Below are 18,351 nucleotides of genomic sequence, written 5' to 3'. Positions count from 1 at the left end.
CAGACATATTACTGCAGGATTTAACTACTAATAGAACTTATCTGTGCCTTAGTCATACTAATAAGATTTACTCCCAATAATAGCACTGCAGGTTTTTGCATTGTTTTCCAGTTATCATAGCAGTTATACTGTATACAACATTCCTGCAATCTTTAACTGCTAATGAAATTATTTATTTTAAATCCACAGTTAACAAATTTACTCCTGACAATCCTACAGCAGTTCTTATGTCCTAAAAATACTCATTGTGGCAGGCTAATACTTTAAAATATTAATTGATGGTTTCTGTAGTAGTTGTTTTTCCATGTACTTCTTTTTATCTTATGGCCTTTCTCCTCCTAGACTCTACCCTGATACACCCTCAGCATCACACCCACCCTCATTTAGGCTGGTCTTTGCTCATTGTTTCAGGAAAGGAATATAACAGAATGCAGAGAAACAGGGAACTTTTCCCTGGCTTTTGAGTTTCTAAATCCTAGCCCTTTAGGGAGCAATGAAATGAATCCTATTAGAGACCTACACTGTTCAGTATGATAACCTCTAGCCACAGGTGACTATTGAACACTTGAAATACGGCTAGTTCAAGTTGAGATGTGCTGTAAATATAAAATATACACCAATATCAAAGACTTATGTAAAAAAAGGAATATATCTTATTCATAGTTTTATATTGATTACCTGTTGAAATTATAGTATTTTGGATATATTGGGTTAAATAAAAGACATTAAAAATTAATTTCACCTGTTACTTTACCATGTTAATATTGTTACAGGAAAAATTTAAATTATACATGTGGCTTGCATTATATTCCTATTGGATAGTGTTGCTATAGACAATAGTAAAACTTCCTTTAATAGAGATGAGAAGTGGATTTCCTGAACTGGAAGGGGAAGAAGAATTGGGAGGAAAATATTGAGAAGCTAGATGCTGGTGGGTCCTTAGGACAGTAAGTCCTAGTCTCACTCTACTCTGGCACAAGTTGTGGAGAGGTGCAGTTGAAATAGCAGGATCTATCTATGGAATCTGAGATCTGAGAGAGATAATTCAACATTCTTTTTCCTTGTTAGAGCCAAAGGGAGGTGGCAAGACCCCAGAGAGAAGAAAAAGCTGAACTATGTGTCTAGCCCAGCCCAGACTTTAGAGTACAGTTCAATAGAACTTTCTGTGATGAACAAAATGTTCGTCGTGTCCAATATAGTAGCCTCTAGTCACTTGGGGTTATTAAGCACTTGAAATGTGTCTAGTGTAACTGAGAAACAGGAGTATTAATATTTAATCTTAATTAATTTAAATGTAAATAGTCACATGTGACTGATAGCTACCATAATGGACAGTGAAGCCTTACATAGTACCATGAATGTTCTGAAAACCCAACACAATGATTTCCAGACACCCAAAAGGGTGCAGAGGGAACAGAAACCAACAGACCTAAAGGGGCCTTGTTGATAGACCAAGATTGACCCAGCAGCAATGTGTGGGAATGACTGCTATTGAGGAAGGATGCAGATTGGAAACCTTGGGAGAGCCAGCATGGTAGAGGAGGAGCAAGGATCAAATGCTCAACCCCCTTCCTCTAATACTATGTAAACCCCTTCAATTTAGATGCAGTCCCTGCCAGTGACTATGATTAAGTGTCTGCCACCCTTTGTGAAATCATAGCTTGAAACAGAAATTGAGTTATAAAAAATGAAATTATATTTCTTGAAAACCAGATTTTTTTTAGATTGAGATTTGTACCTGCTATAAAACCTCAAATAATAATTCTAACAAAATACTTTTAAATTAATATTTATTCTCTTAAAAAAACAGTCTTTCTTTCTTTATCATAGAACCCAAGTTCTTTGGTTGAAAGCTTAGAAAAGCTGCATCAGAAAACCATCTTTTACAGGGGCACCTGGGTAGCTCGGTTGAGCATCGGAATCTTGATTTCAGCTCAGGTCATGATCCCAGGGTTTGTGGGATTGAGTACCCCATTGGTCTCCACTCTGAGCATGGAGCCTGCCTGGGATTCTCTCTATATATCCCTCGGCCCCTCTCTCCCACTTATTCTCTCTCTCTCTCTCTCTCTCTCATTAAAAAAACAAAGCAAAAAAAAATAAAACAAACAAACAAAAAGCTTAAGGGTGCCTGGGTGGCTCAGTGGGTTAAGCATCTGATTTTAGCTCAGATCATGATCTCACAGTTCATGGGTTAGAGCCCTGCTTTGGGCTCCACACTGCTAGTGTGCTTGGGATTCTCTCTCTCTTCCTCTCTCTCTGCTCCCCACCCTCCACTGTGCTTTTTCTCTCTCTCTCTCAAAATAAACTTAAAAAAAATTTTTTTTAACTTAAAAAAATGAAGAAAACCATCTTTCAACTAAAAAGAGGGTATCCTTTTGTTAAATTGTTTCCATGCTAGTTTCCCATGAACAAGTCATGCAGTTAGTCATAATGAAATTTTGTACATTGAACCTGAGATGACACTAATTCCAGGACCTAATTTGCATCCTAAAAAACCAGTTTTGTCTAGTTCTATAGCTTCTAGGAAAGACTAACCTGGGTTGGTAGAGACAGAGGAGCATCCTTAACGGCCTTGAAATTCAGATAGAGACAGATGCGAGTCTGTAGAGACCATCCTTTGGTGATTCAGTAGGTCTGACTTCTATTGTTAATCTGGAGCAGTATATTGAATGATGAGAAGGCTCAGAAATCCTCAAGAATGATTACAGGCATTAATGATATTCAAAAGGTGGAGACTCAAAATGCTAGCAACACCACACAGACATTAAGCATTTGGGTGGATGACAGCCATAAGCATATTTGGCTCAGCTATCCTAATGTGGAACAGCTAAATACAACTTTGACTCTAGAGTACCCTTGCTGGTCTGCACCATTCTCTTGGTCTGATCCTTCAAATTACTTGAGATAATTTTGGGATAGTGAAGTCACAGTGCACAAATACTGTGTATGTGAAAGCAGGTGCAGTTATGAGATATTTACACATCACAAATAAGTGGGCCATTACTAGAGGTATTGCAACAAAGGTCTGAGTTGGAATTAGGAGCCATTTCCGAGAAACCTTTTGCTAAATTCAGTAAATGTATCTCCTATAAAATCAGTAGAGATTCCTGACCAAGATTTATTGGCCATTTCCCATGAAACGTAAAGAATCTTTGATGAATCATAAAGAGTAGAATAACCTCTGCTTCTTTTCTTCTATGTTTTAAAAAATTGGAATAAATGCTAGGTAACCAGAAACAGCATCCAGCCAGTGTTTTCCTCTGAATAATTCCTAGATGACTGTATTTAATGTGAACAAGATAATAAAATTAACATCTTCTGAAATAATAAGGTTAGACAGGAGAGGCAAAGAAAAAGCAATAGGAATTCACAATCTGGGAGGGCATTGAATACCCACCATGTGGTGTTAAATCAGAGCATTTCGATCTCAAACAGTGCAAAAAAAAACAACAGCAAGCTGAAATCAGGCGGAACCCCACTTACCAGGGCATTAGGCATGGGCCAAAGGAAAGAAGCCCTCTTGTAGAAGCTTGTCCCAGATGAGTAGAAATGGAAAATGAACCCAGCTTTCAGAGGGCAAAACTCATGCACAGTTTGGGCAATCTGCTTAAGCAAGCTGAAGTGAAAAAAAAAAAAAATTCCAGGCCAAGGGCAATAGCATAGAGCCAGAGAGAGCTGCAGTATCATTCCAGATCTCTCTTTTTACAGCAAATCACCAAATTAGTGACGAGGCTTACAGAGAGCAGAACATAGCCTGCTAGCAAAAAGGACTTTGTGAGATGTGCTGGACATTTCTTCATATTTTGCAGCAACTTTTGGATGCTATTTTTAAGTATTCCCGATAATGAATCACTGATATTTTTCTCCAAAAAGTCAACTGTTGTGCAAGAGTTAAGTTTTTGTGCCACAGTTCAATCTTCTAAAAAATCCTGGTATCTTCAACATTAAAAACCATGACATCTTATCCCTGAAATAAATTTAGTCTATCTTAGATATTGAATATAGTGCTAAGCTACACTTGGTGTGAAATAATTATCTGGCATTATCAGAGTCCCATTTCTCATTTCAAAAACTTATATGTGCACCCTTCCCCTGATAACAAGTATTATATACTTCAGTGTAGAAAACAAGAATGTTGTACTTGTGCGTCTTTCTTCACACAACATATACTAAAAAGACGTATATTTAAAGGTCATAGCTTGATCATCTTTAAAATATTCACTCTGTCCTCAAACAACCGAAGCAAAAACAGAAGCCTATTGATGACTGCTGAACTTCTTTTATTCTTATAACATACCTCCTAATTACTCACAAAGCTACCTTATACATGCCTCTTCTCCAGCTTTACACGCCAGTTTACAAAATAATTACCCAAATCTTGCAGTTGGTTGTCAATAATGAATAAGGGTAACTTGTTGAGTACTTCTTCATATATGTCATGCTGGAAAGTGAATGATGATAGTAACTGCTCTTCAACATTATGTGCTATGCACATGTGCAATGCCCAGGAATGTTTTTGATCAAATAGTTTTGCCAATAGTTCCTTCTGCTTTCTCATATTAACATCTTATTAATTTTCAGCTGATTTTGTAAGCTTTAAGGCAACAATGTAACTTGTACCTAGTTTTGCTACAGAGAGTACAACTTTGAATAATAGTTTTAAGATTTTGATTTTCTTTGATGATATTTTTACTAAAAAATTCATTTATTCATTAATAACTTGTGAATAACTACTAAGCTCAAAGCATTGTGCTAAGTATTGGGAATGTAGCACATCAGCAGATAAAATCCCTGCCCTCATGGAACTCACATTCTGCATCAGTTGGAAACCATTATTAAATATTTGCGTTAGAAAAATCTCAGTTGATAAAAGGCCACACTATGCTTCGTTTTAACAATGACAAAAAAAAAGCTAACTGAGAAAAATGTTATAAGAGACAATGCACTGGGGACTAACATTAATAGAAAGCCCACTCAATGAAATTTAATTTTCAGATACTTATTGTTGTACTTCCAATTTACATATTTATTTCCTGTACAAAGTCACATATAGATTTGTCACAGCTAATACTGATTTATAATCTATATTTGCACTGGAGTGCTGTTTACAATTTATGTTTATTTCTTTATTTGAATTGTAATATTTACATTACTATTTTATCATTATTTTATGCTTCATTGAACCACTTTATAATATTGATCCATTTTTTAAAATTATTGATATAGGGCAACACTACTGTAACTACAAAATGTAAAATTAACATGCCAAAACTGAAACTACATTGATTGAGAGATTATTTGTTAAAGGTTAACTAAGCCAATCTGATCAATGCATTCCTTGGAGCTCAACATGTAGCTTCTAAGAATGGTTATTAGGAATGTGACAGGATCTTAAGAAACACACACCTATCCTAATTTCCCTTTTGACTTGGTAAAATAATTTTCAGAAAATAAAATATAAAAAGCTTATTTTCACTGCTTTATGCTCATAAATATTTTAGCTCTCTTCCTAGATATCCTTAGAGGTAAAATAGTTACAAATTACCTTTTATCTTACATGTGTTCTATGATTTTAGAAAATGTAAAAATACACAGAGAATAAATACTTAAAGAGAATATAAAATTTTATGCTAGGGTGTAAAGGCTATGAGTGATACCATTTCTTTTTAAAATTCTCCTTTAATGTTTTAAATTGTTTTTTACAATAATGACTAAAATTGTATAACTATAGTCTTAGATTGAAGATATTATGTAAGTCTTTATGTACTCTTTTTATTTTTTAAAGTTTATTTTGAGAGAGTGTGTACATGCGTGTGCAAGTGGGGGAGGGGCATAGAAAGACAAGGAGAGAGAGAGAATCCCAAGCAGGCTCCACAACGTCAGCGCAGAGCCTAATGTGGGGCTCGAACTCACAAACCATGAGATCATGACCTGAGCCAAGTCAAACGCTTAACCAACTGAGCCACCCAGGCACCCCTATGTACTCATTAAAATGTTCTTTCACTATCTAAAGGCGTTTCATCTATAGTTTCTGTTTATAAATTGTATCTAATTGATAAAAATGAAAATTCTCCTTGAATAAATCCATTCCTACCACATCTAAGGTGTTCTGATTCTAGATCCATTTTGCCCATGGACACACCTCAGTTTGGGGATTGAATGAAGATTTTCTTTCACAAAACATTCTATTCCTAGGAGTATCTTCTGTATTTTATATCACAAAAAGGATAAGTTTTAATCAGTACTTTTTATGTGCTTGAATTGCTTTATTGAGATTTAGAACCATGTATTTCATGGTGCTGCTGGGTATTTTCCCCATCAGTCTCTAATTGTGGGCTCGTGTTTAACTCCCTTCCTATTTTCACATTCTGTAGGGAGGATTCTTTTCTCTGCTCAAATAAGCAAATATTTGCCAGGTGCCTACTATTTGCAAGAAAGTGTTAACGTCAAAAAATACATTGTAAAAATGCATAAAAATGTATAAAATTTTTTACATTTAAAAAATACATAAGTCACAGCTGGAGACTTCAAGAAACTTAAAACTAGTTTCAGAGAAAAAATGTGATATAATAAAAATGTAAGCTATCACAAATGTGATAGCTCATAAAATAAGAAACAGGCAAACAGAAGAAGCAGTCTAAGACAGAATTAAAAGAGATATTAGAAATCTGTTACTGTCTCGTAGTCTAAAGCAACTCAAGCCACTTATAGTGATGCACACAGAGCAGATGATGAGGCTGACCCTGAGAGAACTGGGTTACTGTTGTAGCTCCATCACTTACTAATTGTGTCATCCTAGGAACTCCGGTAACTTCTCTGGATGGAAGGGGGAGGGGTAGACATACATATATATGTACACACAACTCCATGTCAAGCCAGGCAGACACAGTTCTGGGACAACTGGTAGAAATAGAATGATTAGGAAAGAGAAGAAATTTTTTCTGGGATTGGTAGCTAGGAGGATGACTACTCTGCTACCAGAGACCTCTGCTAGAACAAGTCCACCTGAGAGAGAAGCCGAAACTGAGAAAGCCGGGAAATGAAACCGAGCAAAGTTTGCTTCATTTGCCTCATCTGTAAAATGGAAATGGGAAAATGATACTTTGCTACCTGGAGGTAAGGGCTAGAAGAGGTACCCTCCTAAGACCCCTTCGACTCTGTTTCTGTGATTTTAAAAATTCCTGCCTTTAATAAATGGATGCATGTGTGCAGAATCTAAAAGAGGCATTTAGAATTTCTCAACAGTTGTTTCCATTATGATAATCTAGTTTTTGCTACCTTAAAAAGGTTGTTTCTCTCCCCCTTGGGGCTACTTTTGTTTTTGTTTTCATTATGGTGTGACTTTTATTCCCGTGACTCATTGCATAACTGGGAACCTGTATCTCCCACTCCCTTCCCCCATTCCCCACCTCTGGCAACCTTCAGTTTGTTCTCTGTATCTATAGGTCTGATTCTGCTTTTTTGTGTGTTTATCATTTGGGTTTTTTTAGATTCCACATATGAGTGAAATCATAAAGTATTTGTTTTTATCTTGGTCTGACTTATTTCACTTAGCATTATACTCTCTAGGTCCATCCATGTTGACCCAAATGGCGTGATCCCATCCTTCTTTATGGCTGCATTATATATTACATTATATTTTATATATTCTATATATTTTAGAATATATATATTAGAATATATATTCTATATTCTATATATTAGAATATATATTAGAATATATATTTTAGAATATATATTCTATATAGAATATATATATTCTCTATATATTTATATATTATTTATTTAAAAATAAAAATTATTTATTATATTTTATATATTATATGTATATAATATCACATCTTCCTTATCTATCCATCTATCAGTTGACTCTTAGGTTACTTCCATATCTTGGCTATGGTAAACAATGCTGCAATAAACATAGGAGTGCATATATCTTTTAAATTAGTGTTTTCATTTCCGTTGTGTAAAATACCCAGTTAGTGGAATTATTGGATCATATGGTATTTCATTTTTAATATAAAAAATTTAATGTTTATTTTTGAGAGAGAGAGAGAAAGAGAGAGACAGAGTGCGAGCAGGAGAGAAGCAGAGAGAGAAGGAGACACAGAATTCGAAGCAAGCTCTAGGCTCTGAGCTGTCAGCACAGAGCCCGACATGGGGCTCAAACCCATGAACTGTGAGATCATGACCTGAGCTAAAGTCAAACGTCTAATTGACTGAGCCACCCAGGTGCCCCTCTATTTTCAATTTTTTGAGTAATATCTATACTATTTTCCACAGTTGCTGTACCAATTTAGTTGTGGCTATTTGATTGCATTTGTCTAACTTTAATTTTCTGATTGATCAAAAATTGAAAGTTTATAGTCACAATTCCCATGAAGGCATAATGGTGTCTGTCAGGAACATGGAAGATATTATTGCTAAATGTACCAATTCCTAATTCGATTATTTATACTCAACTCTAAAGGGGACAGTAGTCAATTTTGGTCATTTTGTAAATTAACTATGATAAATTATAAACAAAAGAAGCATCGTTATACCATATTACTCTTTCTAGAGTAATGGAAATGGCAATCTAGCCCAAAGAGCTCAATCTTTTCCAGTACGAATTGCTGAGGTTGTTTGAACTCTCTTTGGAGAGATACCCATGATTCACAATAATTTTGTTATTGCATTATAAAGCTTAAGAGTACAAAACACCATATACCGAAATTAACACAAAAAGGATTATCAACCTAAATGTTAACCACTAAAACTATAAAACTCTTACTAGAAACAGGGGTAAATCTTTGTGAGCTTGGGCTTGGCAATGTTTTTTAGATGTGATAACAAAAACATGAACAACAAAGAAAAATTGTGCCTTATCAAAATTAAAAACTTTTGTATTTTAAAGACAGCATTAAGAAAGTTAAGATAGCCAATAAATGGGAGAAAATATTTCCATATCACATATCTGATAAGGAGCTTGTCTAACTCAACAATAGACAAATAATCCAATTTAAAAATTGGCAACAACTGTTGGTGGGACTGCAAATTGGTGCAGCCACTCTGGAAAACAGTGTGGAGGTTCCTCAAAAAATTAAAAATAGACCTACCCTATGACCCAGCAATAGCACTGCTAGGAATTTACCCAAGGGATACAGGAGTACTGATGCATAGGGGCACTTGTACCCCAATGTTTATAGCAGCTCTCTCAACAATAGCCAAATTATGGAAAGAGCCTAAATGTCCATCAACTGATGAATGGATAAAGAAATTGTGGTTCATATACACAATGGAGTACTACGTGGCAATGAGAAAGAATGAAATATGGCCCTTTGTAGCAACATGGATGGAACTGGAGAGTGTGATGCTAAGTGAAATAAGCCATACAGAGAAAGACAGATACCATATGGTTTCACTCTTATGTGGATCCTGAGAAACATAACAGAAACCCATGGGGGAGGGGAAGGAAAAAAAAAAAAAAAACTGAGAACAAACTGAGGGTTGATGGGGGGTGGGAGGGAGGGGAGGGTGGGTGATGGGTATTGAGGAGGGCACCTTTTGGGATGAGCACTGGGTGTTGTATGGAAACCAATTTGACAATAAACTTCATATATTGAAAAAAAATTGGCAACAGATTTAAATAGTCATTTCTCCAAAAAAGATATATAAATGATCAATAAGCATATGAAAAGATGCTCAACATCATTTACCATCAGGGAAATGGGAATGAAAACCATAATGAGATACCACTTCAGACCCAGTAGGATGGCTTAAAATCAAAGATAATAACAAGTGCTGGTCTGGGGCACCTGGGTGGCTCAGTCAGTTAAGCGTCCGACTTCGGCTCAGGTCATGATCTCGCGGTCCGTGAGTTCGAGCCCCGCTTCGGGCTCTGTGCTGACCTGTTTCAGATTCTGTGTCTCCCTCTCTCTCTGACCCTCCCCCGTTCATGCTCTGTCTCTCTCTGTCTCAAAAATAAATAAACGTTAAAAAAAAAAAAAAAAACAAGTTCTGGTGAGGATGCAGCAAAATTAAAGCCCTCACTGGGGCACCTGGGTGGCTCAGTTGGTTAAGCGTCCAACTCCAGCTCAGGTCATGACCTCACAGTTTATGAGTTCGAGCCTGGAGACTGCTTCAGGTTCTGTGTCTCCCTCTCTCTGCCCCTCCCCAGCTCACACTCTCTCTCTCTCTCTCTCTCTCTCACAAAAATAAATAAATATTTTTTAAAAATTAAAAAAAAAATGAAGCCCTTATGCATTGCTGGTCAGAACAGCCACTTTGGAAAAGAGTTTGGCAGTTCCTCAAAATGTTAAACATAGAGTTATCATATAAGTCAGCAATTCCACTCCGAGGTATAGACACGATAGAAATGAAAACATATGGCTACACAAAAATGTGTATATGAGTGTTCATAGCAGCATTATTCATAATAGTCATAAAGTGGAAACAACCCAAATTTCATCAGGTGATGGAAGGATAAGCCAGCTATGGATATCCATATGACAGAATGTTATTCAGCCATAAAAAGGAATGAAGTACATTCCTTTAATAGATGAGACAACATAGATGAAACTTTAAAACATGCTAAATGGAAGAGATCAGTTATAAAAGACCACATATAATTTCATTTATATGAAATGTCGATAATAGGCAAAACCATAGAGATGGAAAGTAGATTAGTGATTGCCAGGGCCTTGGGGAAGAGGGAAATGGAAAAGTGATTGCTAATGGATATAAGGTTTCTTTTGGGGGTGATGAAAATACTTGAAAATTACATAGCGGTGATGGGTGCACAACTCTGTGAACATATGAAAAAGCATTGAATTGTACACTACTGTTTTAAAGATTTTAGGTTATCTCTACACCCCATGTGAAGCTCAAACTTACAACCCTGAGACCAAGAGTCACATGTTCCACCAAGTGAGCTAGCCGGGTGCCCCATGAATTGTACAATTTGAAAGTCACAAAATGGGTAAAGTTTATGATGTGTCAGTTATACCTCATGAAACAGATATTAAGGAAAACAAAACATAGAAACAGACCACTGACCAAAGGCACTTGCCAATTATATTATTCTGCAGCCCCATTTAACCAAACGTCACAGGACAACTGAATGTGCTGGAGAGCTTGGCAAAATATAGTATTCTAACACAGAAATTTAAAATGTAAAAGTGCCCTACACTTGAATTTAGGAGATGTGTGTTCTAGGTTTGCCTGGACCCCAACCAAAATTTATAGGCAAAGATTGTTACTTGCCTCTGAATATCCATTCTCCTTTTCTTCTCTAGCAATAAGAACCCAGATTTAACTGAGCCATTTCCAGTCAGCTGAAGACCTGCCAAGCTTCATCTGCAGTTAGATTATGGCTTGTGCCTAAATTTGGCTAAGTCTTATAATTTCTAGGAAGTTTTCTCTAAGGGAGGGAATGTACCTTTCCTGGTCCCTCCATCCTATTGTTGAGATATAGTTGGGTTGGCTAGATCTCCAACAGCTATCTTGGATCATGAGGATGAAGGACAGCAAGTGGCAAGCTGGAAGCAATCTGGGTCCCTCCCAAATTTGTAGAATAAATACCCTTAACCTTACACTGCTTACCAGCAGATTTCTTTTATATGAAACAGAAATAATCACATAAGCCACAGTTCTTTTGTGGGTTTTCTTTTCTGTCACATGTAAAGGTACATAATCCTAACTAATACACTGAATTTATGAAGGGTAAAGAGGAAAAGGACCTTTACGTTGGTTTGGAGAAGGAGAACGTACTCTTTAAAAAAAAAGTTAAAGCCCCCTTTCTGGATGGAGCTACTTTCTAAATTAACCTAAGGACATTCAAGGGCTCTTGATTTGATCTTCCAAAAGTTTGTTGACAATGGCCAAAATATCTCAAACTGTGCAAATCCTTCATCACTACACCTGCCTCCTCTCCCTGGCATTTTCATTTCAGCTGAGGTCAGCCAGAAAATTCCAAACACTATGAGTTTCAAATCTGACTAGTTTGTAGGGAAAAGGTAGGATCTTTTCTTTGAAAAGGTTTCCAGTGGTATTCTAATTTCTTCTTTAGTCTACTCCAGTTTCCTAACCTTGACTAAATATATATGGTTAGTTAAGCATTTGATTGAGGGGCATAAGAACAGCCCCTAGTGGGTAATAAAGTTTTAAAATCATGCATTCTTGGCTACTAGATCTTCCATGGCTTTATAGCTGGTCAGGATTTGTTCACAATCTTATGCAATAATTATTTTAAATTATTCAATTAAAAAAGCCACCCATTACCACTATGTAATTTTAGAGCATTTTCATCACCCCCAAAAGAAGCCCTATATCCATTAGCAATCACTTCCCCATTTCCCTCTTCCCCACGCCCCGGGAAATCACTGCTTTCCATCTCTATGGTTTTGCCTGTTATGGATATTTCATATAAATGAAATTATATGTGGTCTTTTATAAGTCACCTCTTTAATTTAGCATATTTTAAAGTTTCATCCATGTTGTCTTTGTTATTATCTATGACAAAGGTGGCAAGAATATACCATGGGAAAAAGACAATCTCTTCAATAAATGGTGCTGGGGAAACTGTGAAGCTACATGTAAAAGAATAAAACTGGACCACTTTCTTACACCATACACAAAATAAACTCAAAATGGATTAAAGACTTAAATCTGAGACATGAAACCATAAAACTCCTGGAAGAAAACAAAGGTGGTAATTTTTTTATATCAGCCATAGAAACATTTTTCTAGAAATGTCTCCTCAGTCAGGGGAAACAAAAGTATAACTATTGGGACCACACCAAAACAAAAGCTTTTGCACACTGAAGGAAATTATCAACAAAACAAAAAGGCAATCTACTGAATGGAAGAAGATATTTACAAGTGATATATTCTGTAAGGGGGTTAATATCCAAAACATATAAAAAACTCATATAACTCAACACCACAAAAACCCAAGATAATCCAAATAAATAATAGGCAGAGGACTTGAATAGACATTTTTTCAAAGAAGACATACAAATGGCCAACAGACACATGAAAGGATGCTCAACATCACTAATCATCAGGAAAATGCAATCAAAACCACAATGAGATTATCACATTACCCTATGATCCAATAATTCCAGTAACTGGAAATTACCCAAGGAAAACAAAAACATTAATTCAAAAAGATATATTTATATACATAAAAGATATATGCACTCCTATGTTTATTGCAACATTATTTACAATGGCCAAAATATGGAAGCAACCTAAGAGTCTATTGATAGGTAAATGGATAAGAAGATACACACACATACACACACACACACACGCACACACACGTATTATAAGAAAGAATGGAATCATGCCACTTGTGACAACATGGATAGACGTAGAGAGGATAATGTTAAGTGAAATAAGTCAGACTGCGAAAGATAAATACCATATGATTTCACTCATATATGGAATTTAAGAAACAAACAAATGAAGAACAGAAGAGACAAACAAGGGAATGGGCTCTTAAATACAGAGAACAAACTCATGGTTTCCAGAAGGCGGGTCGGGGGAGAGGGGGATGAGTGAAACAGATAAAGAGGATTAAGAGTACACACTTATCTTGATGAACAATGAGTAATGTATAAAATTGTTGAATCATTATATTGTACACCTGAAACAAATATACTATATGTTAATTAGACATACATATATACTTCAATAAAAAGAGAAAAAAACTAAAAGTTTACAATCAAATTATATTTTCAAAGTCAAAAACCATATTTGAGGGGCACCTGGGTGGCTCAGTTGGTTTAGCATCTAGCTCTTGATTTCAGCTCAGATCATGATCTCACAGTTCGTGAGTTTGAGCTCTGCACTATTAGTGCAGAGCCTGCTTGGGATTCTCTCTCTCTCTCTCTGCCTCTCCCCTGCTCGTGGTCTCTCTCTAAGTAAATAAATAAACTTAAAAAATATTTTTAAAAAAACATATGCACATCAACATCCCCTGTGGGGTTTTAGACAATACCAATGTGATTAAAGAGCAAACTCATCACAATTTGTTTACAGAATTTTAAAACAACATGCATGCAAATTCTGCCATATGAAGAAATACTAAATACTAGAAAATCCTGAGAAATAACTTTTTGCTTCCTAAAGTTACAAAACCTACTGCTATTTTAGTAATAATTGTAATTGTTTTCAGCGTATATTTTATCATTCATGCATGAAAGACTACAACTCACTTTAAATGCAAGGACAGATAAATACGCAATAAAATTGTTTCATTGGGAAAAGTTCAGTCAGGGTTTGGTATTAATGTAATCATAATATGGTCACAAGATCTGGGCTCTTGCTCATGAAAACAAATACTTGCAATTTTTTAAAAGAAATTTTTTCTTTCTTTATAAAAAGTTTATTTATTTTGAGGAGGAGGTGCAGAGAGAGAGAGAGAGAGAGAGAGAGAAAGAATCCCAAGCAGGCTCTGTACTGTCAGCACAGAGCCTGACACAGGGCTCAAACTCACAAACCATGAGATCATGACCTGAGCTGAAATCAAGAGTCTCAAGCTTAACCGACTCAGGCACCCAGGGACCCCTACTTTTTTTTTTAATTGGCTCTTTGCCCAATGTGGGGCTTGAACTCAGAACTCCAAGATCAAGAGTCACATGCTCTACTGATTAAGCCAGCCAGGTGCCATGACATTTGTAATTTTTAAAAATTATTTCAATATTAGCAGAAATTTTGTTTTAGGGAGACACATCAAAATAGATTCTGAACTAGCCTACTCTTGTTTTTTTTTTTTTTCCCTATCACTCTTGATATTTTCTGTGTTGAGGTTACACTTACAGATATTTATTATATTCACAGCTCACTGATAAGGTTTTGAGACTTATGGATGATGATGTTGATGATGATGATGATGATGATGTAATCTCTATGTGCCACATGGGGCTCGAACTCATGACTTCAAGGTCAAGAGCTGCTTGCTCTACTGACTGCCAGCCAGGCACCCCAAGGCTTCTGTCTTTTAATAAGTAAGATTGACTTGAGTTTTAATGCATTTAAAGATCCTTTTCAATAAAAGTGACTATATACCTTGAAACTTCTTTTTAAATTTTTAAATATTTGTGCTGGATTAGTAACTATAAAAAAAATAATAGGCTTCAAATGATTTATACACTTAATTATGGGACTCCTGAGTATGGATGGATGAAATGGGTTACATACATCCTTACTTAGGGTTGCATGAAAATAGCCTTTTCAGTACTCATAACAGTGCCTTCCATGAATCAAAGCCAGAATAGTCATTCTGAAAATTGAATCCAGTCCTGTATCAGTCCTCTACAAAGAAAGGAGAACTAATGTAAAATTTCTAGTTGTTGAGAAGAAAAAAAAATCCTATTTTGATTTTGGCTATTTCAAAAGTGGCTGCTTATACTTTCTCTATGATTAAGGCTGGGTGGAGAAAAGGCAAAGAGATGAATAAAATAAAATAATATGTCTGACATATGGAAAGTACTCAGTAAATGCTGACTTCCTTCTTTTTTGTTCCTTTTGAAGAGAGATTTTAGTAGATAACTTGTTGATTAAATTAATTAAGTGTAAGGGAGGAGATGGTATTGATCATTCATGCTATCTAAAATATCCAACTTATACATCCAATGATTTACTTTCTTAATAATTATCTCTCAAGCTATAAATCAGAGCCTGAAAGAGCCTTCAAAAAATCTGCTTCTAGTTATATCACTTCACTGCTTTTGCGAAGGTCAAGTTCCAATGAAAAGGCAACCTAAGGAGTCTTTTCCAGAGTCTACTTTTTTAATGAAAGTTCCTCTCTTCTTCTTTCAAAAGTAGGCACATCTAATATTTTGTATACTTACACACTCTGGTGAAGAAGTCATCTATTAGTTCACTCATTTGAAAATTTTAGCAGTAACTACTTTGGGACTAGGTCACTTTTGCTATCTTTCCTTGAATCTCCTCAATCCAAGACTTTATTAAGGCCATACTTACTCTTGCCTCTTAATCTTTCCATAGCCATTCTGTGCAGTTTCTGGAGCCCTTCAGGGTATCTTTTTTTTTTCTCTAAGTAATCTCTGATCCGAATACGAGGCTTGAATTCATGACCTCAAGATCAAGAGTTATACATTCTACCGACTGAGCCAGTCAGCCACCCCTAGGAGTATCCTGAAAGCAATATTTTTGTTCTTGGTATTGGTATGCTTACAGATGGTTTCATAGAACATAGCTATCCTCTTGTATTTAGCTTGGCACATCAATCCATAAAGAAAATTGGGAAAGCTTAATGAGAAATTAATATGCCATGTTTCAAATGTATTTTTATTGAATCTAGGTAGGAATACCAAGAAAATTAGGTAGACAATAAGTGGTTACTTGTATTCCTAAATAGTTCATACTTCTATACAGAAGGGAAACACATATATCACACAACGCAACCATACATTGTCTGAGACCCTCGGGACTGCTGAAGGACACTGGGATTTCTTATGCCCTCTTTGTGCTAGTAGAAGACTGCACGTAGGTCAACAGGAAGATAGGCCTAAGGCAAAACAATTTCTGAACTTTATAATTTCTAATCTTTGATGCAGAAAAGGTTTACCCCCCTCCCTCCATCCATAGGAAGATTATCTTAGGGTTTGAAGAAGGAGGGTAGTATTTAAATAAAAGGCTTACTCAGATTTTGAAAAGTAGAAAGGGAGTGATCACAGACAGTGTTCAGAGCTCAGAAGGATCTTAGAGAATATTTAATTTAATTCCCCTAAGAATAACGAGACCAAGAAAGTATTTGTGTCTGCTTCAGGTCAAAACAGCCAGAAGGCAAGAGGTCACATGGAGTAGTGGAAAGAGCATGGACTTTATGGCTGACAGCGTGGATTTGAATCCAGCTCTTCTCATAGCTATCTGAATGGTTTTCTCACATACAAATTGGGAATAGTAGGACCTGTCTGTTAAAGTTGTTGTGAAGAGTAAATGATATAACCTACATAATCTGCCCAGAACAGTTGTTAGTATTCTGCAAATGTTTGGCAAATGTTATTCTCAGTGCAGGAACCCACACCAGGGTCTTTTGACTCCAACTCTTGTACACTGCACTGCACTATCAATACAGCTGGCCAGAAGAATTCAAATATTTGCTTCAAATATAAGATTCCAATGAAATAAATTGTGCACAACATCAAATAATGTTTTAAAAACATTCACTAATCAATGCAAGCAATACCCAGTCCTTTTTAGACAAAATTAAATGTCCCACTTTTCTCAGTGATTTTTGCTGTTTTCAGATACACACAGCTCAGTACAAAGAGATGACACAAGGGACTTTTTATCTGCAATGCAGAGAGCAATACAGAGATAATTTATATCCGAACTTGCCGTTAGCTCCATATGGCATGTATTCATCATTTAGTGGGTTCAGTGCCCTATCTTTAGAGCTTCAGTGATCAGGGTAGAAACTGCCTACTTATTTATGCTTGGCTGGACTGAAAATATAGAGAGAGGAAGAGGTGAAGGGAAATGCCACTCCCTGCAAGAACTGGCCCTGAAGTTAGGAGTCTAGGATTAACATTGGCTTGTCCAGGAATAGCAGACTCTGTTTTAAAGGGTAGGCAAAATGCAGATGACATGAGGTGTATTATTTATGGGTTGCAATCATGCATGTTATTCCTGTCTGCCCCACAAAGGACTTGACTGTGGTTAAATGTACGGCTGTCTTCTTTTTGTTCAGCACAAAGCCTCACTCACACTGGGCAAGTGGGTATTTGCAGAAACATGTGATCAATTAGTTTGTATCAGAAATAGGAGAAATCGCTCTCAAAAGCCAAATTAGGAATTAACCAACCCCATTCCCATGCTCCTACTTCAGAGAGGGGGAGTAGAAAGAGAAGCACTGTATTCTCCTGTCCCTACTGAGAGTAAAGTAACAACGGGTTCTCCTCTCCCGTTGCTTGGAAAGTCAAAGACTCAGTCCCTTTATACAAAAGGAATTTTGATTTTCCTCCAGTTTTTGACTCAAAAGATATATAAATCTTTCAAGCTGGAAGAATCTGTTTTTTTATCCTTCAGTCACCAGGATTATCTCAGTGATGGGAAAGAGGGAATTCTGAAGTGTACACTCCCCTCCCCAATGCCATCATAATATTAAGTATATATTTAGTGCTATAATTCAAACACTGGAGCAAAATGTGCAGCCATTTATAACTTCTGGAATATTAAGAATGATTATGGACTGTTATGGTTTGAATTGTGTACACCCTCCCCCATATGTTGAGGTCTTAACCCCCAGTACCTCAGAATGTGACCTTATTTGGAACAAAGGTTATTGAAGAGGTAGTAAAGAAGAGATCATTAGGGGGCACCTGGGTGGCTCAGTCG

General features: G+C 36.2%; 1 protein-coding gene across 16 annotated transcripts in view; it reads right to left on the bottom strand.

Moving 5' to 3' along the window:
• Positions 1 to 18,351, bottom strand: part of EHBP1 (EH domain binding protein 1) — a 369,979-nt gene that overhangs the window by 338,746 nt on the left and 12,882 nt on the right. For 11 of the 16 annotated variants that reach the window (XM_042932413.1, XM_042932414.1, XM_042932416.1 and 8 more), the window contains 2 exons: positions 3,484 to 3,616; positions 2,536 to 2,652 (listed from right to left, as the gene is read on the bottom strand). The exons of 3 other annotated variants lie outside the window; for them this stretch is intronic. Coding sequence is in view for 1 of the 13 variants with exons in the window: in XM_042932420.1 (XP_042788354.1) it covers positions 2,536 to 2,561 (26 nt within the window). In the remaining 12 variants the exon portion in view is untranslated. Of the gene's footprint in view, positions 1 to 2,535; positions 2,692 to 3,483; positions 3,617 to 18,351 lie in introns of all 16 variants that reach the window. 2 more of the 16 variants (XM_042932410.1, XM_042932412.1) reach the window with 2 other exon arrangements.

This window comes from Panthera leo, chromosome A3 (assembly GCF_018350215.1).
Source record: "Panthera leo isolate Ple1 chromosome A3, P.leo_Ple1_pat1.1, whole genome shotgun sequence".
Lineage (NCBI taxonomy): Eukaryota > Metazoa > Chordata > Mammalia > Carnivora > Felidae > Panthera > Panthera leo.
The sequence above is the reverse complement of the archived record's forward strand: the minus strand, read 5'-3'. Positions and strand labels throughout refer to the sequence as shown.